At 48.8% G+C, this 27,074-nt stretch overlaps 9 protein-coding genes across 9 annotated transcripts; 1 reads left to right on the top strand and 8 right to left on the bottom strand.

Moving 5' to 3' along the window:
• Positions 1 to 41: 41 nt before the first annotated feature.
• BKA55DRAFT_672626 (uncharacterized protein) lies at positions 42 to 1,943 on the bottom strand. The gene is made up of 4 exons (XM_046198001.1): positions 1,535 to 1,943; positions 1,234 to 1,481; positions 334 to 1,181; positions 42 to 287 (listed from the first exon to the last, which is right to left on the bottom strand). The coding sequence occupies exons 1-4, from the start codon at positions 1,710 to 1,712 to the stop codon at positions 101 to 103; spliced, it is 1,461 nt and encodes a 486-aa protein (XP_046052645.1). The 5' UTR covers positions 1,713 to 1,943; the 3' UTR covers positions 42 to 100.
• A 186-nt stretch (positions 1,944 to 2,129) lies between these two features.
• BKA55DRAFT_636989 (amino acid/polyamine transporter I) lies at positions 2,130 to 4,609 on the top strand. Its single transcript, XM_046197043.1, has 10 exons — positions 2,130 to 2,566; positions 2,614 to 2,762; positions 2,821 to 2,876; positions 2,923 to 2,992; positions 3,046 to 3,201; positions 3,251 to 3,512; positions 3,559 to 4,099; positions 4,150 to 4,195; positions 4,243 to 4,325; positions 4,384 to 4,609. Exons 1-10 carry the CDS (start codon positions 2,484 to 2,486, stop codon positions 4,477 to 4,479), a joined length of 1,542 nt encoding a protein of 513 aa, XP_046052644.1. The 5' UTR covers positions 2,130 to 2,483; the 3' UTR covers positions 4,480 to 4,609.
• A 73-nt stretch (positions 4,610 to 4,682) lies between these two features.
• Positions 4,683 to 6,588, bottom strand: BKA55DRAFT_735050 (uncharacterized protein; the record flags this gene model as incomplete). Its single annotated transcript, XM_046201285.1, has 4 exons — positions 4,683 to 5,519; positions 5,616 to 5,677; positions 5,730 to 6,219; positions 6,454 to 6,588. 4 exons carry the CDS (start codon positions 6,586 to 6,588, stop codon positions 4,992 to 4,994), a joined length of 1,215 nt encoding a protein of 404 aa, XP_046052643.1. The 3' UTR covers positions 4,683 to 4,991.
• Positions 6,589 to 6,758: 170 nt separating this feature from the next.
• On the bottom strand, positions 6,759 to 9,088 carry BKA55DRAFT_686348 (OPT oligopeptide transporter protein-domain-containing protein; the record flags this gene model as incomplete). The annotated part of the gene is made up of 3 exons (XM_046198924.1): positions 6,759 to 6,949; positions 7,001 to 8,785; positions 8,836 to 9,088. 3 exons carry the CDS (start codon positions 9,086 to 9,088, stop codon positions 6,759 to 6,761), a joined length of 2,229 nt encoding a protein of 742 aa, XP_046052642.1.
• Positions 9,089 to 12,379: 3,291 nt separating this feature from the next.
• BKA55DRAFT_535788 (uncharacterized protein) lies at positions 12,380 to 13,912 on the bottom strand (the record flags this gene model as incomplete). The annotated part of the gene is made up of 1 exon (XM_046189742.1): positions 12,380 to 13,912. The coding sequence occupies one exon, from the start codon at positions 13,910 to 13,912 to the stop codon at positions 12,380 to 12,382; it is 1,533 nt and encodes a 510-aa protein (XP_046052641.1).
• A 581-nt stretch (positions 13,913 to 14,493) lies between these two features.
• Positions 14,494 to 18,683, bottom strand: BKA55DRAFT_591047 (uncharacterized protein; the record flags this gene model as incomplete). Its single annotated transcript, XM_046195182.1, has 9 exons — positions 14,494 to 15,358; positions 16,106 to 17,155; positions 17,205 to 17,299; positions 17,369 to 17,405; positions 17,468 to 17,667; positions 17,767 to 18,040; positions 18,089 to 18,171; positions 18,221 to 18,379; positions 18,429 to 18,683. 9 exons carry the CDS (start codon positions 18,681 to 18,683, stop codon positions 14,494 to 14,496), a joined length of 3,018 nt encoding a protein of 1,005 aa, XP_046052640.1.
• Positions 18,684 to 19,275: 592 nt separating this feature from the next.
• BKA55DRAFT_559720 (uncharacterized protein) lies at positions 19,276 to 20,685 on the bottom strand. Its single transcript, XM_046192006.1, has 3 exons — positions 19,821 to 20,685; positions 19,634 to 19,765; positions 19,276 to 19,581 (listed from the first exon to the last, which is right to left on the bottom strand). The coding sequence occupies exons 1-3, from the start codon at positions 20,571 to 20,573 to the stop codon at positions 19,432 to 19,434; spliced, it is 1,035 nt and encodes a 344-aa protein (XP_046052639.1). The 5' UTR covers positions 20,574 to 20,685; the 3' UTR covers positions 19,276 to 19,431.
• A 762-nt stretch (positions 20,686 to 21,447) lies between these two features.
• Positions 21,448 to 23,165, bottom strand: BKA55DRAFT_636980 (uncharacterized protein). The gene is made up of 2 exons (XM_046197042.1): positions 22,968 to 23,165; positions 21,448 to 22,911 (listed from the first exon to the last, which is right to left on the bottom strand). Exons 1-2 carry the CDS (start codon positions 23,058 to 23,060, stop codon positions 21,784 to 21,786), a joined length of 1,221 nt encoding a protein of 406 aa, XP_046052638.1. The 5' UTR covers positions 23,061 to 23,165; the 3' UTR covers positions 21,448 to 21,783.
• Positions 23,166 to 23,496: 331 nt separating this feature from the next.
• BKA55DRAFT_686342 (uncharacterized protein) lies at positions 23,497 to 25,902 on the bottom strand (the record flags this gene model as incomplete). Its single annotated transcript, XM_046198923.1, has 1 exon — positions 23,497 to 25,902. One exon carries the CDS (start codon positions 25,900 to 25,902, stop codon positions 23,497 to 23,499), a length of 2,406 nt encoding a protein of 801 aa, XP_046052637.1.
• Between the last annotated feature and the right edge of the window lie 1,172 nt (positions 25,903 to 27,074).

The following is a 27,074-nucleotide window of genomic DNA, read 5'->3' as shown; positions in this document are numbered from 1 at the left end:
TTTATGCATAGTACATCTAATGACATAATAGAAGAATAGAACTCCCGCCTCAACTTTTATACATGCAATCTACACGAATCATGATGATCCTTAGCTCCAACTACAGGTGGCTTCGCTCGGAAAGGCTCGAACGGACAGCCATGGCAGCTCGTGTTCCTTCTTCAATGGCACCATCGATGAAACTGCGCCATCCAAGAGCCCAATCCGAACAGGCAAAGATGATGTTACCCTGTGTGGCTCGCATGTCGCCAAGATGATCGGTCAGTAGACCAGGTCGAGAGAAGAACCTGAAACTGTTAGCTTTGTCATATCAAGAAAATAGGATAAACTTACCAAGCTCCCTTTGCAAATTCATCCTTGGACCAGTTATGAAAGACCAAGCGCTTGATATCCATCGAAGCAAAGCCCTGGAAAGCAGCCTTGGTCTTTTCAATATCCTCCTCAGGATGGAAGTGGTTATGCTGACCACCAAAGGCCACAATATGAGTATTACCAGCAGGAGTAGTACCGTCTCCAAAACCATAAGAAAGCTTGTTGTGAGGATAGCTGATACTAGTCATCGACCGAAGATCCCGATCAGAAACCTCAGCATGAACCTTGGTGCACTGGTTAACATGCCCAATGTCCGCCGCCGCCTTCTTCCCAGGCATCAGAGGAGGATCAAAATGCACGTCGTTGAGAATGTTAAGCGGCATAGCACTAATCATCTTCAACGCTCTGAACTTCTGGCCACTTCGAGCAGTTACCTCAACGCCAGCAGGACCACTCTTCACCGAAGCAACAGGCGTGCTGAAAGAGTACGTCAAGTTTCCACTGGCCAAAGCCTCCTTGAAGAAACGAATGGAAAAGCTCGACTGGCCTCCCTTGAACTTGTACTTGACGAGATACTCAATGCAACCTTGGTATGTATAGCCGCTTAGAGCCCACCAGTGCAAGAACTCATAGAAGCTAGTGGTTTCAAGAGTACCGCCGCTGCAGAGAAGAACGAAGGCTTCTAGGCATATACGCTCGTTGGGGGTGAGGTCATTTTGAATCTCGGCGAGACGGTCTGCGATGGACATGCGGTCGTATTTGGTTGCTGTTGGGCCGAGATTGGCGCTGTGGGGGAAGACTAATGCTTCTCGACCGCCTTGGCCGTCAATGTTGACGAGCTTTTCAAGGCCACTTTGCATTAGTTGATCCTGGGCTCGTTAGTCTAGGTTCTTGACTTATGAGGTAGACACTGGGACTCACCTCGTCCTCGTGAGTGAACTTCTGAGTTCCCTCAGGTGTAACCAAAAGATACTTGTTGACGCCTCTTGAAAAGTCATATGAAATCTCAAGTTCATCTTGCATACCATATCTGGAGATCTCACGCCATACATTAGGTTGTCCCCAGTATACCCAGGTTCCACCCATTTCATATGGATAACCCTCAATGTTTGAGCTCCATGACCGGCCTCCAATCCGATCACGAGCCTCAATGAGAAGGACCTTGAGACCTGTATGGTCTTGTTAGTTGTGTATCATGAGTTTTGAAACTTGCCGTACTCACCAGCAACGGCTGCGTCTCGAGCCGCAGTCAGGCCACAATAACCTGCCCCAACAACAATGACATCAAACTTTGTGTTCTTGTCTGATAAATTGGTAGGAGGATTAATAGCTCCGATGCATGGAACACCAGCCTTGAGTCCTTGGGACTCAGTCCACGAGAAGCCGTCTCGAGAAGACATTGTGAGGTTGTTTAGTGAAGTTTTGTGTATCAATATCAAAGACTCTGAGTTACGCGTCGCTCGAGTTAGGGCAACTCAATTGATCAAGCTCAAGAAGACACTGACGCAAACAAGACAAGAATGATAGACAGAATCAACCAGAAGTATCGTCGAGGACGGCTACTCATTTTATCCTCGGTCCGTGTTCTCATCTTCGCCCCAGTCCCCATTTCCTCAAACGGCAATTTCGCGAGAAGATAACGATGATCCTCTATCTAGTCCAAAAACTCACGATACGAAGACCTCGACCCATCGCGATAGCAGCTATCTTGACGCGAATTACCGCATCCGGTAATTCTGCGAGAACCCCAACAATCTAGATCTCCCCCGCAATCCGCTAAGACCCAGCATCAAGGTTAGCACTAACAAACATTTGCACGTTAGTTCCTTGGCCATCCCTGAAACCAATAAAATATGTCATTCTTCTCGAAATCTTACTCAATGCGGTATATTCAGTGGGGATGCCTGATATCGCAAAACCTGGGGTAAAAGACCAACTTATCAGGATATCTCGGCAGATTGGAGTGTTTGTATGATAAGATGCCAATGAAGGCAGTGTAGATTGACGTGTGTTGGAGATTTGTACAACGGTGGCCCCCTTTCCCTGGTAGGTCTTATCAACGTAAGTGGCTCGGCCGTGTGACCTTGGAAACGAGTATATGAGTCAAGCGTTTTCTCCTCTGATACTCCAACAAGAACACTTCATCATAACAGAACACGACAACGGCCAAGATGACATCTTCAACGCAGGAGGGCGCTTTGCAGCAGCGTCTCTCGACTTTGACCATGGTTGCTATGGCCTTTGCCATTCTCAAGTTTGTCATACCCTGTTTGTTCTTGGCATTGGCTAACCCCTCGTCAGCACATGGATCGCACTCGCCGGTACTATGGCTTACATTCTCCCTTCTGGGGGCTCAGTCTCGTTTATCTATGGATTCGTAGTCTGCGTTCTTTGTAACCTGGCTCTTGCTGCCAGTCTTGGAGAAATGGCTGCAATTTGGCCAACTGCAGGTAAGGCTGCCTGTCAAGACTCGGGAATATTACAAAGATGATGTCTAATTGCTTTTAGGTGGACAGTATCACTTCATGTACGCCCTTTGCACACCACGATGGAAACGCCCTATGGTATGCCGACCTAGCTACCTCGAGAACGAAGACTAATACTTAACAGAGCTTCTTTATCGGATGGACCAATATCGCTGGTTGGTTGACTGTTGTTACAACTCAAGCTTTTTTTGCAGGTCAGCCATTCGCCCCGCCCCCAATGAGTATCCTCGCATACTAACTGACGCAGCCCAGCTGGTCTCCGCCGCAGCCGTCGTCGCCTCCGACAACGCATACGAGGCAACACAATGGAAGACATATCTCTTTTTCCTCGCCATCCTCACCTTCGGAACGGTCGGCAACGTCTGGGGAAACAAAATCCTCGGTCATTGGAACGACATGGCTCGTGAGTTGGACCTTTGCTTGTCGAGACCATCCAACTAACAGCTTCATAGTGTATTGGTCTGTCCTCTCGGTCGTTATTATGAGCATCATCCTCCTTTCCATGTCGCCAAAGACAGATGCTCGTCAAGTCTTTACAGAGTTCAGAAATGAGACTGGCTGGTCAGATGGTGTCGCTTGGATCCTTGGCTTACTCCAGTCTGCCCTGTCGCTTATTGGGTTTGATGTTGTCCTTCATCTGACTGAAGAGATGCCCAACCCTTCACGAGATGCACCTCGAGCTATGGTGCTGGCCATCGTCATTGGTGGTGTCACGTAAGCCATCTCATGCAATCGTATTGCCCTTGCTAACCTGGTTCAGTGGCTTCCTCTTCATTCTAGTCATCCTCTTCTGCCTCACCGACCCCGCAACAATCCTCGCCTCAAACACCGGCATGCCCATCGTCGAACTCTTCCTCCAAAGCACAAAGAGTCGCGCCGCAGCAACCATTCTAGCCCTCATGCTAAGCGTCTGTTTCATCAACGGCACATCAGCTAGTATCACCAGCGCAAGTCGTCTGCTCTATGCCATGGCCAGAGACAAGGGTATCATCTGCCATAACTACTTTGCACACATTGAACCCAAGCTCGATGTCCCCGTCCGCACAATCACCTTGTGTTTCATTTTCAATGTCCTTTTTGGACTCTTGTACCTTGGTCCTGCGGTGGCTTTCAGTGCTTACATTGCTTCATGCACCATCTTCCTCAATGTCTCTTATGCTGGCCCTGTCATTGCCTTGTTGGTGAGGGGTAGAAGTATTCTTAAGGAATACCAGACAAGAAAGACACCAGCCAGGATGGGCTTGAGGACTGGTGCTGCCGTCAACGTGCTTGCAAGCGTCTTTGTCATCGTCATCACCATCGTAAGCACAAGATACCTTGACTTCTTGAACTCCTCGCTAACTACTTACAGTTCTTCTGTTTTCCAACTGGCCTCCCCGTATCAGCTAATACTATGAGTACGTACACTTGTCCCTAACATCGAGCAGCTTGCTAACTTATCAAGACTATGTTTCCGCAGTCGTCGGTATTTTCTACTTGCTCCTTGCCTTGTACTGGATGGTCTATGGTAAGACCTTTGAAGGCCCTGTAAGTCAAGCCCACAATCTCAACAAGAGTCTTGTTCATCTTCTAACGCGATTATCAGAACTTCGAGGCCATCATTGGACAGCCCTTGCAGATCAAAGGAGAGCACGAGCTGGAAGCAGTGCACAAGAAATCTGAAACGTCAACAAAAGCCTGACTTTTAATACGATGTTTATTGCGACTCAGAGGGTAGTTATTATAATAAGACATATGCTCAGATCATTATTACGAACACTGATGAGAGACAAACAATGACTTGCAAGCTTGCGACAAGCAATACTCGACTGTTTTTAAGACAAATATGTCAAGATCTTGGAAACTTTATGAACATTGAAAATAAGTTAATCTAAAGGTCCACTAAATTACACCAAACTTGCCTAAATCTGTTCGCCGCTTAGGATATGTTTAGGATATGCTCAGGCCCTAAGCTTTCTTCCACGTTCGAACTGACTAGGATGAGAATGAGTGTTGGGTAAAATTCAACATCCGTGTCGCCCCCGGTCTCCATGTCGTGCTTGTAGCGTTCCTCTTTGGCTCGTTGGCGGAGAACGATGGAGTTGTGGTATGCCTTGGTCTTGCCCGTCCCCATGTCGTTTGAGAGGAAGATGCGTCGCCATCCTCACGGTCAGGATACAGCCTGAGGTCAAGTCAAGGCACAGTCCCATACTTCTACAACACCTGTAGCCCCCCTTCAGACTGTTTTGGCGGAAGTGAAGACAAGACATGGTCGAGAGCGTACTGTTGACGACTGAGCTGCTGCAATTCCGCCTCCTTGTCCGGATTCGCGAGTCGAAACTCAGTGACGACTTCGGACTCTTGTTGGCTACGGATGAAATCGTTTATCTGGTCTTCAGGGATAAACTTGTCGACATGGGTAATTGTTTCTTGAAGCCGAGCCAAGTTGACGTCGAAGTCTGGTTGATCATGCACACGGTTGAGAGTGCGCATGACCGCTTTAAAGGCTGTTCTAGATATGGGCGCCATGCCGTCGATCCTGGCTTCAGCGAGTTTCCTGGCAATCTGGAGCTTTGGTCGTGTTGCTTGGGCGGGCTCCAGCAGTGCCGTACAGGCATCGACATTGTGGTTTCCAGTGACGACAGGCAAGGCATCAGGATTCGGAGGTATCTGATCGTCATCCAGCAAGTCAGAAGTCCCGACTTTCTCCTTCTGTTGTTCTCGAAAAGTCCTTTCCCAGTTCTTGTTGGATTTACGTCACTCCTGCTGTGTCGACTCGGCGGCGTCTCTGAATATAGCATCCGCTGTGCGAGAGCTGTCCAGAACTGTGTCACCGACCTCTGGGACGGCCGCCTTCTCCGCTGCAAGTGGATCCACGTAACCTTCGAACTCGATTTCGTCTTTGTTTTTTCGGATATGGTCGCGTGATCCAAGCTGTACGCTTAGACCGACGGCCGACGAGGAAGTAGAACATCAAAATGGCGCGATGGAGGTCTTCCATAGAAAACAAGTTCGCTACCTCTGTTCCAGTATCACCACCACATGTCGCAGGGGTTGGAAAACGATGAGCATACTGTTGATTGTCGCGAGAGTAGGATCGGTGTCTCTCCCAGTCCATCGGAGCGAAAAGAAGGATTTGAACAGCATGGACAAGAACAAAAGCTTTGGCGGATATCTGCGTCTTCCTGTCGGTCAATTTCCTGGTATCCCCGTGCTTATTCAGGACCGGAATCAAGGTTGGTCTTGGGCAAAGCTTCACGACCTGGTCGAAAAATGACTTCATCCCTTCGTTTTCATCGTTAACTCTCAAGAGTTTGGTTGGGGTTGGCTTGGTAATCGCTGCAGTCTGATCTTCGTCTTGGCGGACTTTGTAATCGTCGTAGATTGACTCAATGAAGTTTTGAAACTCCAACTCGTCTCCTTCAGCGTGGTTATTGGTTTTCTAAGCCATCGGAACTGGTGTATCACCGTCAGCCAGGCACTCAATACGGATCCCTTGTGGAGTAAGAAAATGTCTGACCTTGAACTAGAGTGCTAAAAAGAATAGTCTAAAGGTCTACTAAATTATACTAAAATTGCCCAAAGTCATTTCTGTTATTTAGGAGAGACATCATAAGTATTCTTACCTCCTCTAAGGGCCAGAGGCTCAGTAGTCTACTTCTTAGAGATTTCTTACAAGTCGTTTCCCCCTCTGTGATATGTACTGTCCTGATTGAACACTGTAGCCAGAGTTGTTCACTTGTTGTGCCTGACGAAACACGAAAGCGTGTTCGAGGTGCCAGTGAAGCAGAATGGCTTTTTCAAAGACCATAACGAACTACAGACTGTTGGGTTGCATGAAACATTGTCAGAAAAAGAAGTCTTATGGGCTTTAAAGATCAAGTGGGTATATTCATATAGCAAAGCTAGCTATTTGATCATTGTACCATCCTCCGCCAATGGCTTCAACAAACACTCATGACGCATTAACTAATCGAGTAATTACCACTCAGCACCGGGCAGAGCAATCTCGGTTCCCTTGAAAGAACCGCTGACCTTTCCAAGCTCCAGGGCGGCGTTGATGACACCACCAAATCCTTCTCCGGCGATCAAACCAGCGGCGATCGCGAACGCATACATTTCAAAGTGGTTGTTGAACCACTTGCGCCACCACCAAGCGGTAATAGAGCCGACTGCGTTAATTGTTAGTTAAAAACTTGTAAAATGACACCAAGATGACTTACAGAGGATGGCATTGGCATATCCAGAGTCGGGGCCGAGAACCCAGGCGACACCGACGGACATCCAGTTGGGGAGCCAATCACGGTACTTCTCGCGAGAACCCACGAGCCAGAAGTGCTTGACGATAGCCTGGACAGCGCAAAGGATACCCATGGCAATAGAGAAGTAGGCGGAGGACTTGGGGATAGGAATGCTGGGCATGGTGACAGCAGTAGCGACAGCTTGCCAAGCAGCGACGGAGGGAGCGGCGAAAGGGCAGATATCAGCGGGATCGTCGCTGGGTCGGAAGACACAAGGGTAGGCAGACATGAAGAGGACGAAGATACCGGGGGCAAGGAAGACGGAGACGACAGTACCAATGGCCTGAGCGTAGAACTGCAGCTTGGGGGGAGTCTTGAGGAGGAAACCAACTCGGAAGTCGCTGACAAGAGAGTTGGCAACGTCAGCGGTACCGGAAGCAATGTTACCGGCGACAAGGTTGATTCGCTGGGCATCCTTGATGGCGAAGTGGTTCTTGGTGATACCACCGTAGACGAGCTGAGAAGCCTTGGCGGAAGCAGTGAGAGGAGCACAATCAGTGACAGCGCCACCGTAGATGGACATGAAAGCGAAGATGACACCGAGGATACAGGCGAGGAGAGCAAGGCCAGCGTTCATGTGGAACTGAACCTCACTGACGATCATGGCGAGGATGAGAGCAGCGAGGGTGCCAGTAACCCAGACCCAAGTAGGGACCTGTTCCTGAGCAGAAGCAAAGTCCTCAACACCACCATCGGCATCAGCCTTGGCAGCCTGCTTAGCGAACCAAGCGTTGCTCTTGCCACGAGCCTGGAGTCTGTTGTTGATAGAGCGAGCGGACTCGTGGACGGCAAACTTGATACCGTCCCAGACGACCTTTCCGTGGAGGAAGAACTCGATGAGAGAGTAGACCATGAGGACCATGACACCAGGCCAGAGCATCCAGTATCGGGGAGAGGGAACGTAGTCGGGCTTGTCGACACCAGTCATGACGCTGAATCGAGTGATGCCTTCCCACTTACCCTCACCGACAGCGATACCAATACACTCGCCATAGTGGACGAGAAGAGGACCGATGAGACCCCAGGCGACGACGGTACCACCCCACCAAGAGACAGCAGCGTTGAGACCGACGAGGATACCGGAGCCGAAGAAAGCGGGAGTGAGCTGGATATACCAACCCCAGTTCTCAGGCTCAAGCAGGCCAGTGGCAGTGTATCCAGACCAGACGTAGAACCAGGTGAAGATGTGCCAGTTGTGAAGAATACCATCGGCATACTGTCCAACGCAGATGATGAGAAGAGCAATGATGAAAGCAATACCAAGCGCCTTGATCTTTCGGAGCGCATCAGCCGCACCCGATCCAACAGCATGCATAGATCGAATAGTCATAGCCGTAGCAGTAGGCGTAGGGAAGACGAGGTTAAGCTCCCTCGCGACATTGATGATGAAGAATCGTCGAAGAGGAACAGCAGCGAAGAGACCGAAGAAAGCGCAGACGAAGGTGATGGTGAGAATACGACCGAAGTCCTTCTTGGGGTCGTCGGAGAGGAGGTCGAGACGGTACATGGCGGGGAGACCGGCGACAAAGACACCGGACATACCACCTGCGCCTGTGGCAGCGGCTTGGATGATGGAGTTCTCTTGGGGACCGAATTTACCGCCGAGGATGGGGACGTGAGGGAGGGACTTTGTCAACATGAGGATGAAGCCATAACCGAAGATGGCGCCGAACATGGTAGCGGGGAAAGTGAAACCAGTCTTGAGGCCTTTGCAATTGTCAGTATATTAAACTCCATCGAGGGCTGGGTGAGCATACCGAGATAGACGTTGGAGGCGTTGACGAGAGAACCGAGAATGATACCGACAATGACAGCACGAGCAGTCAAAGGGTTAGGCTCATGCTCAACACCCTTTGCGGGAGGAAAACTGGAGAACAGGTCGATAATACGATCATCCTCGCTGTCAGCCTCAGACTTGAGGTCCATGTCGAAATGAGGCTCCTTCTCATCGTAGCGAGGCTGGAGGGTATCCTCAGGGACACGATCGGGGACGACTGTTTCGGCGACCATGATGGGCGATCAGTTGAAGAGTCCCTATTAAAAAAGAGACAAAGACTTGAACTGGCTGGTACGACTGAATGAAACCCTCGAGGTCTGGGGGAACAATGATCTATTTATCTCTGCTGCTCCCAACGTCGTACAAGAGCTGCAGCTGGTCTACCAATATTCGGTGGTGGCACTTTTGATACCCGCCCAATTGAGTAAGTGGCATTTAATCACAGCATCTTCAAATCAATTCCGCACATCGGGGGCATGGGACTTTTTGCAAGGCATGACCCCCAGAAGAGGAAGCGAGACAAACGATCTTTTGGTGATTGCCAAATAAAGAGTCTGGCATCCACAGATTGGCGGACCTTATCTTCGGTAGGGAACCAATTAGAGGGGAGCGGTTGTATTTGGAGCTGCCACAATGGGAGGAGTATTTTATCGTGTGCTTGAACTTTTGTGCATGAGTCCCTGGTAAATCTAGAGGGACTAGGTCGGGAGAGTAGGGGATGGCTCCACCCCCAGATAGAAGAGAGCGGGTGGCACCGAGGGAGGGAAACGGGCGATACGCGCCACATGTTACTGTATGTTACAGGGGATAAAAGGTTTTATGGTTGTTATGGTTATCGGAGGGTTACTCTGCATTAGACTGTGAATGGTCAAAGTCTGCCACTCGCAATATCATTGCCTCACTAAGTTAACAGGGCCATCACTGAATCACCCTCCAAATCACCAGATACTTACTTACCTTAGTTACTCACTTACTCTTATCATCCTCTCCGCCCTCGGCGCATCATCTTCAATTCGAGACCATGATCCGAAAACCCGCCTCAATTGCTCATACCTCAATAATCTCCTGACATGTTCTCCGATAACGCATCAATTCTCGCAATGAATAATAAATCGGTATTACACTCCAAACAGCTATCAGCACGCGCTAAACCCAAAAAGTGGGTGTACTCCGTGTGCTGGCCAATGGCTCGGGGAACCTTTGTTGCTCTTGGCGCATTTTGCGGGACCTTTGTTAGTTGGAGAAGGGCCTTTTTGTTGGAGATGCAACAGGGCAACAGGGCATCAATGGGCGGACAGCGGAATGGAATAACGTCCATGTAGATAAGCCTAAATGGAGACCTGATGTTGGACCAAGGGGCCGGTCTTGTTCTACTGTACAACTGAACAGCGTCATCTATATTAACAAGACACCATAATAGTACAGTGATTTACTTGACACTGCACTCTGTAAGTGAAACAGCCTCTCACTACAGTGTATCGCCTCCCCCGCATTCTCTACAGCGTCTGTATTCCGCTATCGAGTGCCGAGGCCAGGATTGCCAAGGCCAAAGGGACCACTGCTTGCATTTCTGGGATGATTTACCCTTGCCCTGTGCTATCTCGGCCCCCATACTCGTACTGCAGGAATCACCTGGTGCCATACAAAATGGACTTTTGTCTAGCTTGACATGACGACTATACCCAATTCTACATATCATTCGACCCACTGAGTAACCAACAACAGAGTCCAACAGACGACACAATCGTGATGCTATCTCGCCTCCAGTTTGAGAAACGCCTACCCTATTGCCACTGAATTAATCTGCAACGTTTGAATACTGTTGCATGCACCATCTTCATCCCAGTAAATCATCGGCGTTGCCATTGTCGATCAGTGTGCACAAAATGTTCTGGAAGATCAAAAATGTAGCAGATCGTCTTGGCTACAGATACCAAGACCGTTATACCCGTAGCCAAGAATGCGGCGACATGCACGATCCGATGCCCAGAATTTTTGACGTCCATGGATAACTTCAACACCAACTCGTCCTTGATGTTATCAATCGCTCGCCACGCGAGCATCTATTTTCGTGTTCCAGGCGGATACGGATCGGAATCCCTGCTTTTTTTATACTCCACGTCAGATCGCGAACAGATTACAGGCGGATACGGTTTCATTAGTGAGGTCTTGGTAATATCTATCACTTCAATCGTATTTGAGCATTTCTCGCCATCTTGAAGACGCGATTGAAGTCGTAGCAGCAAGTTTTACGAGGGAAATGATGTTGAAAACCCGAGCAGTTATTTTCGTTGCCTGTCGCGGTATCATTGAATGCGTCGTTTTGCATCAAAAGGGAGCATTGAACACCAAAGATGCAGAGTGTAGAATGCCTACACGATTGCCACTTGCCACTCAACACCACCAAACCAACATGCTGGTCACCCTAGTAAGTACCATCAATCGTGAATTCAAGGTTGAAACCTCTATTTTCTTGTTTCTCCCGGGCGCCGTACTACTTCACATGCTAATGCAACCTACCAACCCTCAACTCTCCATCAATCGCCTAGATAACCCCTTCCCCATATCAATTGGCCACTATCAAACAAGCATATCATTCAGCTCCGACCCAACAGTTAGGGAAAATGCCCCAATCCGGGTTTTCGCCGGGGTCATCCTGATTTACCCCAGCCTGTCAAAGGTTCCTGGGGGTCTAAGGAGCTTCCACTTCGGGACACACAGTGCGTTTCCCCGTGAATATCACCCCCACAATCGGGATAGATTACATATGTGCAGGAGACGAGAGGTATGGGATTTTGTTGCTTACCAGCGGGTGATCCTTCAGGCGGGTTGTGGCGGGTTTTGAAAACCGTTCTCTTGGGCCTTGATAAACCGATATCTACTATGCTGATTTTGGAATGGGATGTTTGGAGTGAGCGCGTGATGGAGGAATTGCCACAGAAGTTCCAGATGTTGATGGGATATACGAGGGGTAGAGACGTTCTTGTTTGATAATGAATTGCGGCACAGACGACTATCAAGGTCCTTTTTGAGGGACCTGCCCCAAAGCGTAACTCTGTCATCTTCACTAGATCAATCATCGGACAACCTCGTGCAGTAACTTGTCAGAATCATTGATCGAAGATGGTTTACACGATATCTTGACAAGTTTCACGACGAAGTTTGTCTATGGCTTGGATAAGCTACCAGATAACATGAACGAACCATGATGAAGATGTCAGCAGTCAATCTCGAATGACCATGATACATGACGCTTATCAAAACGACGACGAGATAAGATATCGGCTGCGAATCATGTCGCTACAAACAGATATTGCTGTCGGGCTGACAACCCAGTGTACGCGAGCTATTGATCTGATGAACTGAACTCAAAGATATCAGGAATATTGGCCAAGCCAAGGCATGATGCGAATGGAAGCCTGTCGGCAACCTATACGGAAGATGATAACATTGAACGTTCTGATATCCTCACTCAAACTCAGATCTGCCCCTCCTCCGATACGGTCCCCAACTATCCTCATGGCTCATATCCCAAGACCTGAGAATGCCACATCCTTACATCGCTCCAGATACTGTTTAGCATCTGCCTCCGTGTGCCAAGCATCATTATACGCAGCACTCAAACATAACTCTCCCTGGAACGTACCCAGAAACAATCCCAACCCATTTCCGAGTTCCTCTCCCGTCACCCACGGATCTCTCGCCCTGAACGCCCCAGTTTCCGGTGCTACGATAGCGTCAGTACGCCCCATACTCGAGATCGATACAGAAGGATGAGCGTTTGGAGCAGGCACAGGTAGGGGACGAGGAGCAGAGGGGAGGCCCGGGGTAGCTTGGGAGAACATGGTTGGTGCGAGAACGTAGAACTCCTCGTCTTGTTTGACTGCGAGATAGAAGTCTTTAACGGTTTCAAGAATGGAAAGAAACTCCTTCTTGCGAGTTTGTAAGTCTGGTTTGGTCGACACTGGGTGGAGATCCATGTCAACAACAAGACTCTGACCAGACACAGAATGGTAAACAGATGCCGGATGCTGAGCCGTGTTATATGGCTGCGCGCAACTTGACCGTTCGTTGCGTAGGATGTAGTTGATGTATCGAACTCGCTTCGTCTCCGTCGGTTCATCCTGTAGGTCTCGCACGACCATGGCAGCTGCAGCATGGAAGACATGCGTCGGCGTAGCTCCAGCCTTTTTGCACGCCGCCAACAGCTGTCGCGTTTCCTCTTTGGAGAGGGTGAGTGCCAAGCGCTGATGACGACCTGGTAGTAGATCACCCTGTCTATAAGGAAGTGCAAGAATCTCCACGCTGGCATCAGAAGCGGCAGCGGCTTTTTGAGCGGCCATCTGCTTAAGTCTATCCAGCTGCGCCTGGTCCGGCGTTTCAGGGATTTGAGCTGCGACTCGGTAAGATGGGCTCAGGTTTGAAGCCTCGCTGCCGTCGAGGGCGGGGGGTTCATAGGTATCACCCTTCTCATATGCTTCTGCAGCGGATGAGATGAAGTTGTTGAGCATCATCAGAGTCCCGATGCCATCGATGATGTCGTGAGGAGAGCGGAAGACAAGGTCTCGGCGGATGGTCACGGATCCATCATCGCTGTTTTCAGCCGGTAGATGTAGAACAAACATTGTCGGGTGTTTTGGAGCAGGAGGGTCTGAGTTAGCCCACTGGTTACCAGTCTGCCCGTTGGTCATATGGACAAGAGTCCTCTCCAGCCAGGTATTCTTATCTGCTTCTCCCTGGACTTCTCTGTAGGTTTTAACCCACTCTCCTGACTCAACGTTCTGAGTAGCTTGAGATGCAAGTGTAGGGTGAGCATATCTCAAAGCAAGCCATGCTTTTCCCAAGGCTTTATCAACCTCAAGTTCAGCATCCTTTTGAGACAAGCCCCTGGTGTTCTTGATGGAGAGTGAGACATGACCTGTCATTCCAAAGAACATGCGACCGCTGCCTTCGTAGAGAACAACCATCGTCGAGTAGAATTGTTCGATTTCATCGATATGGCGTTGCCAAACACCAGGTTTGACTTGATGCCAGTTATAGTTCCGAGTAGTAGTCATTTCGTTCGCCAAAACGAGACGATATCGAAGAATCTTTGGTTATTGAATCGGTATTTGGATAGAAAATGTGCTCCGGAAAGTCCAAGAAGAAAAAGGAGTATGAGAGTATATGTAGTTCCCTCGAGGTCGATGTCAAGGAGGGGACTGTTTGACTCTCGGGATCGCGGTCCGTCTTCCGGGCTGTTCATCTCAACACTCACTGGTCCATCTGGTAAACCAAGGCAAAACTCTGGTTAAACGACTTAGTGATCCGAGAGTCGTGATGCAAGATGCATGAGCTACTTTTATGAAGCCAATAAGCTGACATTTCATTGAAGGACTTCGGGTGTTGGTGGAGTCTTGATTGCGTAGATACAACCGTGGACTATCGATATTGCCAAATACGGATATTGATGAAAAACACGCTATCCTAGTTAGGTATTAGAAACAGCGCGCTTGTCTAAACAGAGAAATCTAGCCAGCATCTTATATCAGATGATATACAGAATCAACCCACTCTCATGCGGCCAACAAAATGGTATCCCTGGTATACACTTCATCGTTTTCCTCCACAAAGCCGCAGTCTAGGCGTCAAGCAACTCTCAGGTCCTGCTTACAGGCTCAGGACGCAAACAAGGAAAGATGAGATTCCTCAGAGCAAGTTTGATCATCTTATTTCCCAACCTCTTACCCCTCTCCGCATACTCCTTTGAATCATTGACATGCGGAAACGGCACATCAGGAACTTCCTTTCCCAAAAACTGGCACAACGGCTCCCAACCATCCGAGAGCTTGAAGTCTAATAGCTGCTCCTTAGGTACAGCATCTCTGATGTACTGATTATGTCTGATATATGCTGGCTTTAGGTATTCAATCACGTCGTTGGGAGATGGCGCTCTCGTCCAGCCTTGATGAAGCTTGTTGCATGGCCTTGGACTCAAATATCCTGAAAGGTCGCCAATTTTGGCTCCGAGTGCTCGTCGGATGGGACTTGTTGAGCTTTTAACCACCGCATGCATGCTGGGAAACCACTTCTCGATATCGCGTTCGACAAGAATGACTTTGGCGTCGGGATAAGCTGGAATCAACGACTCAGCGAAGAAAGAAGCGACATCCGATACAGCATCGTATTCTCCAAAAACTTCGTCCCATTCAGCTCGAGAGAATGGTTTGCCGCGGTATGTTGGTATATTGGTAAACGTCGCGTCGCAAGCTCTGTCGAAAATAGGCCACTGCCATTGAAGTTCCTCAAGCTCAGCTGCCTCCCATCCATGGTGCACATTAGGATATCCGAGAATCTGCAGCGCTTTCATAAGCGATGCAGAACCAGTGCGGGGAGCGCCGAGACACAGAATCGGCGGTGGTCGTGGCGTCGCTTTTGGTGAAGTCGTCGACTCCTTGTCCTTCTCGCTCTGCGACGACGAGTCGACAGTCTTTTCTTGGTTGTCCATTGTAAGTCGAATGATTCTAAGGGATGAGCACAGTAAGCTGACAGGAAAAAGTGGCCAGCACGCTCTTTATTAGATTTTGCGTAACGCTAATTTCCCGAGCTCGTCTGAGACACGGAAACCTTAGGCCCAGACGGCACGGATGATCATTATTTCGCCCAATTGCCAGGTCAGACATGGCGCCTGCTGAAACTCAATGTCAATTCCTATACGCCGACGGTAAGCACTTGTTCTAGCGGGCGTAGATCAGACCCCATCGTATTCGTAGATGGGATGCTGTGGCAAGGATCTGGTTATGTAAAGTGGCAGAAGACCCTTGTAAATTAAGAAAAAAGGTTATTCGGGATCCCGAGGGCCCGACATGATTAACGTGTAAGCTGACCCGACATCCGACATCCCTGGTGCAAGGGCGGTATTTATTAAGAGGAAAGCCAACAACGGAATGGTCGACCAGAATGTCTAGCAACATTCTACAACACAACGAAAACGCTTCCTCTGGCCTCTGTAGAAGGCATTCAGGTACCGATTAAATCTTCCGATTGATCCTGGTCAGTGATCTCGGAAGTGTCGGCATATACCCAGGATCCTGCGTAACCTTAAATCCATGTTTGCAACAACTACCGAGCTTTGGGTTGGACGGGAGAAAATTTTAATGCCCCGGCTTCTTGTCCACACGCTGCCATTGCACGAGTTTGGAGCTTTCCTGTCACGTATCTACTGAACTAGTTAATGAAGCTGCAACTATCTTGATGGAAAGAGATCTTACTTCGCTGTCTTAGGGAGCAGTGGTTGCACAGCGCCTTTGTCCTGCAGAATGATTGGCTGGTTGTTCTCGGAGGCTTTGTCAATATGCAAGCCACCGGGTTTTCCATCAGTGACCTCTGGCAATGGCACATAGTCGCTGTACGAACAACAGACCGAAGCGGCAATTTGTACATCGCTTGTATGCTCGAATTTGCCTGAATTGGGCTGGCCAACGCCACGCAGCACCGTAATTCGGAGCTTTGAGAAATCCTTCTTGAATACTTCTTCAGACACCACTTCCCCACCATATTTGATGATTTTCCATCGAAGATGAAGTTTTAAATACTCTTCAACCTCCCCGGGGTCTGTGATTGAGTGATCGGGAACGTTGTCTCTGATATGGTGAAGCAGATGGATCGTCAGAGGGACCTGAGCACACGAGAGGACCTGTGCTTCAGCTTGTCTCCTACAATTACTGCAAGAGCTTTCTGATGTACTCTGCCTACCCCCAAAGGAGTACACGTGGCCGACGTAATTGTGCTTCTCGAAGTTGGTCGTGTCTTCGCCCGGTGGTCCACCTAAAAAGAATTCGATTGTGTAGGACAGGCCATTCAGGGCGTATCTGTCATACACCACGTTGACGATGTAATCTTTCCATGACCCCCTCTGACCCTGACATGATTGTAGGCTGCCGCGGGTCTCATTGGCTTCCTCCATCGATTGTATAACAAGTCTTGTACCTGGGTAGATCGTGTCGATGTGGGAACTCAGCTCTTTCTGGAACTCCCCCGGAATAAATCGCCCGTGCTTTCGTATTGTCCTGTCTGTGACTTCTGTAAGGTCATCATATTGATAGTTCAACTCTGTCCAATCCCGGCACGCTTGTGCAGTCCAAACTTCCTTTTCCGGATCATTGTCCTTTCTGTGAAACGGTTCAAGAGGGTCTGTCTCCTTGTCGTCGGCGACACTAGAAGCTGTCGTACCTGTAGTGCCAGAATCGCCTGGCTTTTCGTTGTCAAACCATAGCTTCGGGTTGAGGCATTGCCATATGGCCAACAAACGGTCTATCTGTCTGCTCCATGTTAGTCGAGTTGTACAGCCTGGTTGAGAAGGGTACCGACACATGGTGAAGCCAAAAGATGGGATCAAAGGCTGCTACTGGAACGTCGCTCATGTGTCCCATCCCAGTTGCATAGTCACTTCCTCCGGTGAGATTCTTGCACTCATGTCAGCTAGTTCCTCCAGCTTCTTGTCTCATCTTACATGAATATTGTTGTGGATATACTCCAGAGAGATGTAACCTGTTTTTGGACATCCTTTGCCTTCAGCTATCCATTTAGTCGAAGCAAACTGTCCCCAGCTCGAGTTATAGCCCTTGGAAAACATGCGATTGACTGCATCTGAGAGGCTACCGGGATTCCATGTATTGTCCTTAGAATGTTGGTCCATTGTGCTCCACTTGGGTTTACCATCAGGACCATTCTCGTGAACTTTTGCGAGGCTGGAGTTCGCTTGCCAGCAGTTCCTTACTCCATGGAGACCAGTAAAATGATGGGCGGGATCTTTCTCTTCTTCGGAGATGTTCTTCGCTCTGCAGATTCCATATCGACTGGTACTAGACGTTTTACTCCACTAAGTGCCTGTCAGAAACTCTCGAGCTTGTCCCGTTGTTGGTCGACTCACTGGAGCCCAGTCGCAGACTTTCTTGAGCGGAAGTTCATCATGAATTATTGGGTTGTCTTGGATATTCCATTTGGTCTTGTCTTCTGGCATGCTGCCAAATGGTAACGGCTTCCCTGTCTCTGGATCCTTTTCCGGATTCTCGAAGCCTAATAATGGATTGGAGTACAGACCGCTTTGATGAAACTGGTTCTTTATCACAGTAGGTGGGTAGATGCGCATGGCTCCTTGCGTGAGAACTGGAGGGCAAACCAAGTCCTCATGATACTTTTGTCGCCTAGCTCAGTCCCAGTATGGCATCCGCCAGTGCCTTGCTACTTTGTACCACTCATCTGCCTCTGAGATTGGTAGCCCATGCTTGCTTACCCAGTCGTTGATGATCAGCTTCATATTATCCCAGATCCGTTGCTAACTTTGTTAGAGTTTTGAAGCCGAAGTTCGTAAGATCAAATCGCACCTCGAAGAGAAGCATATAAGGTCTATGCCAGGCCGGGAAATTTAGGCTGTTATGATTACAATACCCGCCGAAAGGCTGGTCACCAGCCTTTTTGGCCTTCTTGTCCGGCGCGTGTTTGGGCTCAGGCGCTCCATCCCAGGCAACCTCTGGATATCCATGCTAACCAACGCTCAGTATGGTACCGAACTACGGGGAGATATTTACTCACGATTCCGGCAATCTGGAAGTAGGAAAGCTTATCATCGATGGGCATTGACTTGAACCGTTCCAAGGCTAAGACAAATAGCGTCCATTGCTTCTTCTCTCCTGGATCGTCTGAGTTGGCAAGAGACGATATCTCCTTACGGACCGGAAGACCCTCAACGTAGAGAACCTCTCCAGGGTATCTCACGGCATTCGGTGGCCGAGGAAGGCCTTTGATACCGTATGTTCCGTCTTCCAGAGGCAGGGCGTCACCCATCATGGTGGGGCTTGCTCTATCAAGTCCTAATATGAGGATACCCGGAAATAGATGGTATAAAAGTGGGCTGCTGGTGCAGAAGCCTTCTTATAGCTCGAAGCCATCCACAGTCTCACAAACACTTTTAAGTGCAGTTATGACGCAAAGTGAAACTTTCATAGGTTCATATCGAAGCCAAACCCTTATCTGCTGGCTTGGATCTCCACAGATCCTCACAATGTCTAGTCCGGTAACCCGGCTGCGCGGCTCGCTACCCTAGTGACAAAACATCAGCTCCAAAGTTCAGCCAATGACGAAGGACAAGAGTAACCACAAAGTCCAGAGGTCAATGCTCAACCATTCTTGGAATTGAGTGTCTCACAATACCCATCTTTTGGGAATTCACATGCATTAGACCAAGACACAAGCTGTAGCGAAGCCAACGAATGAGCCTAGCATCAGCCGCAAACGAAACGTCACAAGCTGAAGAGGCCCCGGGATCTACGACACTAGTAGTAGTTGGCTTCTCTGATTGGTCACTAAACGAGAAATCTGCAGAGCTACCGAGCCAGGCTAGCCAGCTCATAATTGTGGATGAAGCTGAACTTGGCCAAGATCAATGAGAATGTTGGGAGTGTCAGTGGTAACGAAGCGCCAGGGACGGAACAGCCCGCTTAGCTCAATGTCGAGCGATAAAGTACCCAATGGTCAAAATTATCCTCCAAAGTAATCGAAATCTAAGTATTTGTAGATAACAACTTTACTTCAGCCTTCAAATCCTTCTCTCTTTCCTTATCCACAGCGCCCAACCCACATGAACACCAACTGTGAATATTCCAGTAACAACACAATAGAGCCAAATCCAGTTCGATACATGTCGACCCTGTTGCTCAAAGCTAAAGAAAGAAGTACTAAAGAAAGTCTCATCAGACGAGTCAGAAGAGTCAAAGGATCAAGGTTTGTTGAAGTCTTACCGCCACAAACGTCGCAGGCAGGAACGCGAGTGTAACCCATGCTATTGCTCTCATATCAGAGCTGTCTCGAAGTGCTGCTTCGGTCTTTTTGAGGTTCAGAGCATTGTCCCGTTGTGCCATGAGATTTAGACACTATGTCTAATTAGCTGCTACTTTCTATAGATGTTTTCGGAATTCGGGTACTCACCGCTTGCATCTGCGCCTCTGCTCGCTTTGCGAGATAGACGCTTCTGGCTCGATTATTACCAGACCACGTTCTGAAGGCTGAGATCTTCATTCGAATTGAGGACGTTGCTCTCTTCCATGAATCGCCATCGGTGTTGAGCTCACCAAGGCTGTCACTTAGCCCTTGTAGCCAATCAAGTAAGTTCTCGTTGACATGACATTTAGCCTCGATCATGGCGCAGTCCGAAGCGATGGAAGTCAGCTTTCCCGGAGCAGCTTCAAAGTCAACATCCTGTTCGTGGCGCCGCTCCCAAACCTTTTCACCGTAAGCATGGTGATTGAGTTCTTGATGGCGTTTGTTATCGTGATAGTTCTTGTGAGTTCCTGTTCTCTTCTCTACCGAGTAGAGAGAATCTCTCATGAGGGTGAGCCTCCCAGCAGTGCTTTCTATCCTCTGTTCCATTAGGATGAGTGGCACAAGAAGAGGGTGCCATGCAATTGCTTTGAGAGCCTGTAGTCGATGCAGCAGATGCTTGACGTCAGTCTTATGCAGCATGTGAGCTACGATATGTGTGGCTCTTGATGTTGGAGAGTGGACAACGGAGATGCTGAAGTTGGCAAGATTGGAATCCCATCTCTCTGGTTTGACAACGAAGCCTATGGTTCTGCTTGTAAGCCTATGGCACCCTGAAAGGGAGACCAATGATTTATCTTGAACTCTACCTTTAAGGCCTGATTGCAAGGGAACTTCAAACCAAGTGGGAGGCGTCTGCATCTGCTCGGTACAAATGAAAGAGTCCTCAAGGTGGAGCAAGTCGAGGTGCTCCCTAAATCCTTTCCACGACAGAGGAGGAGCATTGCCGTTTTCGGTGTTGAATGGCAAGATGCTGTAAGGATTAGAATAACGTATGTGAGCCAACGTAGAGGATATCAATGAATCTTCTATTTGGAAGGACGGCGCACTTACATCAATCTGAGAATGCCCTTCGGCCCATCTTGCTGTGGGAGCTTACCCGAAGTCAGCATGGCAATAGTTTTGATAAACTGTAGATCGTACCTGAAATACTTCAGAAAGGTCTGGCACTGATTTTAGGTTATCTGGCTCGAGGACCTCGCTATATTTAACTTCATTCTCATGCTGTAATCAAGACGTTAAAATCAAGCAGTTGAACATGATCGGTTGCTCATACAGATCCTTCACTTATTTCGACAAATCTTGCATTGTGCGACCCAACGAACTGATCAAAGAAAGCGTCGCGTGGAGTGTTGGTGAACTTTTGTATCCAGGGTTTGACACCGCCGGTAGATGAAAGAGTGGGTTTTGTAGATGTCATCGCTTGAAAGAATTATAATGCTGGGGGATACAGAAAAGGACGAGGTATGTAATATCAGCCTGTGAGTTAGAAAACGAGATATATAAGATAGGGTCAGAATGCAGCCAGGCGGCTTCCTTTAAATAGTAAGCTCCTTTTTCCACTTCTAAAGTAGGCAACGAGGCATTCTGACTAAAGTGGCAGTGCATTGCGGCTTAAAATCACAAGTAGTTGGAATTGTGTATCTTGAATTATTCGTGCTACTGATATTATTGTTTCTGTATGGCGAACAATTTCCTGGAATAGATAGGCTGATTTAACGCCCTTATTCGATACGGATGGAATTGAGAATATATTCATTTGCGATTAGGCAGAGACTTCTGATTACGAGGTCGCCACAAGTGAGGCTGAAAAGCTGCAGGTATTCCTCCATCTTTTGACAATAGTGCTGGCCTAGACATGGGTCCTGCAGCAGCTGAAAAGTTAGCTGCATACAGAGCGCCTCGGTGCAACCCGTCACCAGTATTTCAACGCATGACGCGTAATCTTTCAACAGCTGCTGGAGAATCTTACAATAACACTTATACTTCATAAAGTGTCCAAGAACGTTAATACAATCCATCTTGCCAAGCTATTTGCGAGTGTGATACGCTATCCCGGAATTCGGGGATACTAATGGTGTAAGATCACTTCAACAGGCCAATTGAGAAGATCTTCCCACGGCGAGCCTTTGACCTTTTCAACAATGGCAGTAATCAATGTTTCTGCCCAATTCTCAAAGAACCAGTACTCCGATTCGCCCCAGTACAGTAGAATATCATAGTACGCCAGAATCACAAGAGCCAACGGATGGCTCGACACGGCCAGATCCAAGAAATCTCGGGATACAGACATAGGCCAGGAGAACAACACCCTTAACTCTGGCGGTGATACTTTATGCAGATTTGCGAAAGCGTCATTGACGCGGTCGGTGATGGAAACAACCGCAGAAGTTAGTGTAGTTCTGGACTGATCTTCCATCGAGTCTGATGATATCCGCCGAGCAAGCTCGGGTAGCCGTGCATGAAGACCGCGAAGAAGGTAGCTGTTCACATGTTGATGCGGTGTCTCACTGAACAGTTCTTTCAGAGGCCCGTTCATGAGATCCGCAGCTCCAGGTGAATGCAGAACAGCCTCCATACCGTTCACGAGAGAGAATATCTCCATCAAACTCTGAACAGGCTGTGAACATCCATGACTACGGAAGTCATCGCAGTTTGGAAATGCCGCGAATTTGTTCACTACTATAAACGTAGTGCTAGCGTATAAGGCATGGCAGTTTGATGAATTGACTGGTTCGGATAATGCTTCTCTGAGTCCACGTAGAGAAGCATTCTGATGTTTTGACGCTTGTAGGAGGTAGAATTGTTTCTTTTCGGGGTGAAGATGAGCGAGGTGATAACCTGAGAAAGCCAATATTTGCCGAAGAAACCAGGGATATGCTAAGGCAACTTGGGGTACATGTTGTTGAAAGGTTGGGATGGTTCTCTCGTTGAAGACCATGGTTTTGTATGTGACGGTGGTGTAGTGAAGCATAAGTTCCGCGGTAGAAACCCAACAATCAGGTTCATCGAGAGGACTGGAGAATAAGGAGCCGGATAATAGAGATGCTGGACTACCAGCTGATAGGCTATGGCTGGGTGGTTGAAGAGAGCGATTGGTCAGAGGTTTTTGTTCTTGGTAGTCATCCGATTTGACCAGCTCCAAGCTACATCGGACTCTATGCCTGACACATGCGGAACAAGGGACTTCTTCGTCACACTGTTACTCAATTAGATCTGTGTCACTAGTCATGAGAGCCGACTCTATTCGCATACCTTGACTCGCCGCTTTTTGCAACGTATACAGCCATTTCGGGACTTTTTGTACCCCACGCGAGTGGATTTGACCTGGTCCGTCTCCCCGTCCATTAGAAAAGACGACCTTGAACGCACAAGGCAGCGAAAGAACAGTGGAGGGTGATTCTGGAAGAAGTGGAAATCTCGCACTCGTTCCGAGTGGAATTTGGGGAAAATTGAGTGGTTCTGATGAACGGGGAGTTTGTTTGATTACCAGAGGAAATCGGACAATTCAATCTGCCCGATCCCGAGCTTATGACGAACGCGAACGCGAAGCCGAGGTAGGCCTGGCCAATAGAGGTTAGTGAACTGGAAGGATTACTGGGGTATTTAAATGCTGACAGGGAACGTCATGATTGGCAATTTATTGTTTCTATTTTGATTTCACATGCGATAACACGGTAATTTATATGAAGCACTCATATATTCACAACTGCCTTAATTTCTATATACACAAGAAATATGTTCACTGAATTTCATCCATTTCACCTCGGTCTGTTCCCATCACTTAGTAGAGCGATCGTCGTCGAAAGTCCATGGGCACACGAGCAGCACGACGACGACCAAGACCTCGCTTGCACTTTGATCCAGGAGTAGGAACGGGCGTAGGAGCAGAAGCGACAGGATCAGGGACAGTAGAGTTGCTACCGCCGACCTTTAAAGCGGCAATCTTCTCAGCAGCGTGCTCAGCGGCGACCATGATGATGGCCTGAGTGTTACCGGTAGGAAGATCTGGATGGATAGAAGCATCGACAACGAAGAGGTTATCGGTACCGTAGACCTTGGTGTTGAGATCAACGACAGCGCTGCCGTTGGCTTTTCGGCCGTCGTCGACGCCCATCTTGGCGCTGCCCATCCAGTGATCTCCGCTGATCATCTTGGTAGCGAGGATATCGTCAACGGTCGCACCGGGGGTGATGTAGGAAAGGGTAGAGTTGTTACCGCTGGTGAGATCAAGCCAGTACTGAACAAAGTCAGCCATGGCCTTGCGATCCTCCTGGTCGATCAACCAAGGCTTGGTGTTGAGAACGGTGTTTCCACCAGCGGTAATACCAAGCTCACCGACAGTGCTAGTACCGTGGGTCAAGAATGTGCGAACAGTGATGATGCCGTCAGCCATGGCACTAGCGGTACCCTGAAGGTAACGAACACGACCGTCAGCGCCCTTGGCAGAAGTCCAAAGATGCATGCGCTGAGCAGCCTGGGTGATGGGACCAGAGCCCTGGTAGTAAAGCTCCAAGTCAGACTTGACAGGATCAGTAGCAATGTTGTTGAACTTATAAGCGGTGAAGTTGCTCTTTGTCTTGAACTGAAGCATGACCTGAGCGTGATCCTGGAGATGATGACCAACAGGGAGGTCGATGAAGTCTGAAGCAGCGGGGAGAGTTACACCAGTCTTGGAAGCACCCTGCTTGACGATGGCGAGAGCATCAGCCTTGCCGATACCAGCGTTCCAGAGAAGACGAGGAGTAGACATGGCACCAGCAGCGAGGACGACCTTGCCGCCAGCCTTGACCTTGATGATCTGCTTGCTTCCGTTGGCAGCCTGTGTAAGTACACCAGTGATCTTGCTACCGGATCGAATGGGCTGAATAACCTTTGTCTCGAGCTTAAGAGTAAAGTTAGGAAGGTTCTTAGCGAAGGGCATGTAAGTGCGAGCAGGACCAGCACGCATGTTGTTCTTGATAGACCAAGAAGGCCGAGAGTAAACAAGGTGTTTCTCGTTAGGCTCCTCAATAGAGTCAACCTCCTTCCAACCCTTGGCGCTCAAGTATCCAGAGAGGATAGTGTAGGTACGATCATCGTAGTACTTTCCATCGTCAGAGGGAGAGGTAGTACCAGGATTACGCTCGTATAGACGATCAGCGGCCTTGGAGAGGTCAGACCAGCTCCAGCCCTTTGGCCAGCGCTGGAAGTCACGCTCAGGAGGATGAATGAAGTTAAGACCGTTGATGGAGCTTGATCCACCGAGGAGACAACCAGCGGTAGAGGCGGTGTCACTGCAGAACTTGGTTCCAGACATGCTGGTCATGCTGCTGCCGAGAGCGGGGATGTCGTAGGGAGTGAGGGTGTCGTTCCAAGGGAGGGCTTGGGCAGCGTTACCAAGAGCGACGGTGTTAGCTGGGCCGCGCTCAATGAGAAGAACACTGGCGCCAGACTCGGCGAGACGTTCAGCGGCGATGATACCGGCAGGACCACCACCGACGACGATGACATCGTAGGTAACGTTGGAAGTAGTAGGAGGAAGAGTGGTAGAGTTTCCAGGAACACCAGGGGTACCAGTTCCAGGAGCAGGAGTAGTCTCCTTGGCCATATCAGCCCAGGTAGCAAACTTCGCAGAAGCAGCCTTCTTGATATCAAGACCGAACTGTCCAAAGCCTGCACCGTGGTACGTAAGAGCACTCTCAGGGTCCGAAGGAGTATCGACATCAATAGACGACCAAGCATATCCAACAACAGGAGACTCGCCAGTCAACGAAGTCGTCTTCTCAACAACACACCCCTCACAGAGGAAGGTATACGAGACATGGGTGCTGTTGACGAAAGTACCATCAGGAATAGGCGTAGCCTTGACGGTAGTGTTGGTGTAAACATCGGGATTGGCGTACGAGTTCGCAAGACGAAAGCTCGTAACGATATCATCGCCATTCGCCCACGCCACTAAGAGAAGACCGTTCACCATACCACCTCTGAACGAAATACCACCCCAACCCTCCTTCTCACGAGGAAACACCATCTGGGCGATGAGATCTTTACCCAGGGTTTCAGGGACCGCGATACCAAGACTATAGCCATCGTCGACGAAGCGCTGGAAGTCGATACCAGTCTTGGGATCGGTGTAAGCAGAAGATCGAAGACCTTGGGCTGAGGCGAGACCCAGAAGGGCTGCCATGCTGGAGAGTGTGAAGCGCATGGTGAAGAATGAATGTATGTTTCAAGAGAGTGAGTTTAGACCACCAGGGTCTTGCTAAAGAATGGAATATACCGCGAGCGGTAGAGAAAGAAAAACACCGTACTGGCGGTGGAAAAGAAAGAAAGGCAGCGACAGAGAGAGCGTAGCTTGAACAAACCCTCACTCTACACGACAAACACCGACATCCTATATATCTTTTACCCTCCGCTGATCAGCGGATCCGATGCAGTATGCCTTAATGTCCGACAACCATAAACATACGTACACCAACCGGAAGAAATCCCTCCAAACACAGCATTCCCCTACAAGGATACTCTCACCTCAGACCTTGTACGTTCCAAAACCTGCACGTCAAGTAATTCATTCCTTCAGTGGATCAAGAGCTTTACAAATTATCCCTGTAGAAGCAAGCGCGCCAACGGAAAAGGATGGTCGTTGGTGGGTTTGTTTCAAATATCGAGGCTGCGATTGGCGGGGTATTTAATCTTGTGAAATGTGCTCGTTTCGTTTCATAGAGGTTTATTAAGGGGTCTGGGCGGGAGAGGCTCTTTTATGCTTGCGATTGAGACTTGAGAGGATTGAAATGGGAAGGGTTTTATTGGATGGGATTGGAGAGCATGTTTAGGATTGATTGTGATGGGAGGTTGCATACTGGGATGATAAACCAGTTTTCGGGTCTTATTAGCTCTTGTTGTATCCGAAATACAGCACCCCATTACAATTAGTATTTACTGAAAAGGACAACTCTATCATGCGAGTAACTAAACTTAACTAATTCGAATGCGTTTGATGGTAAACGTAGTCCTACTGTGAAATGAAATTGAATGGTGGCTTCGTTTGATGATAAGTCCCCATGGAGTCTCCATCACCATCAAGCGACGTGGGTCAAGAGTAGACGAAAACAAGCTTTCTAGACCGGAGGCTATCTCCTGATCATGACGGCCCCTTCCATGGCGAGCTCGGACAAATCTGACGGTACAGTGGGCTGCTCGCGGTACCTGAAACCGTTGTCGATCGTTGCCCTCTTATCACTTATTACCGGTATCATGATGATAAGGAAGGAATGACGTGGTCGTCATGATTGTTCATCGATGGCTGACTGTTCAAGAAAGTGAACGACTCTAGGGTGAGCTCGTAACGGGAATACGGTATAAAGAGCCACGCCTTTTGCA

The sequence above is a fragment of the Fusarium redolens genome, assembly GCF_020744475.1.
Source record: "Fusarium redolens strain MPI-CAGE-AT-0023 chromosome Unknown BKA55scaffold_4, whole genome shotgun sequence".
Lineage (NCBI taxonomy): Eukaryota > Fungi > Ascomycota > Sordariomycetes > Hypocreales > Nectriaceae > Fusarium > Fusarium redolens.
This window is presented reverse-complemented; position numbering and strand designations above follow the sequence as displayed.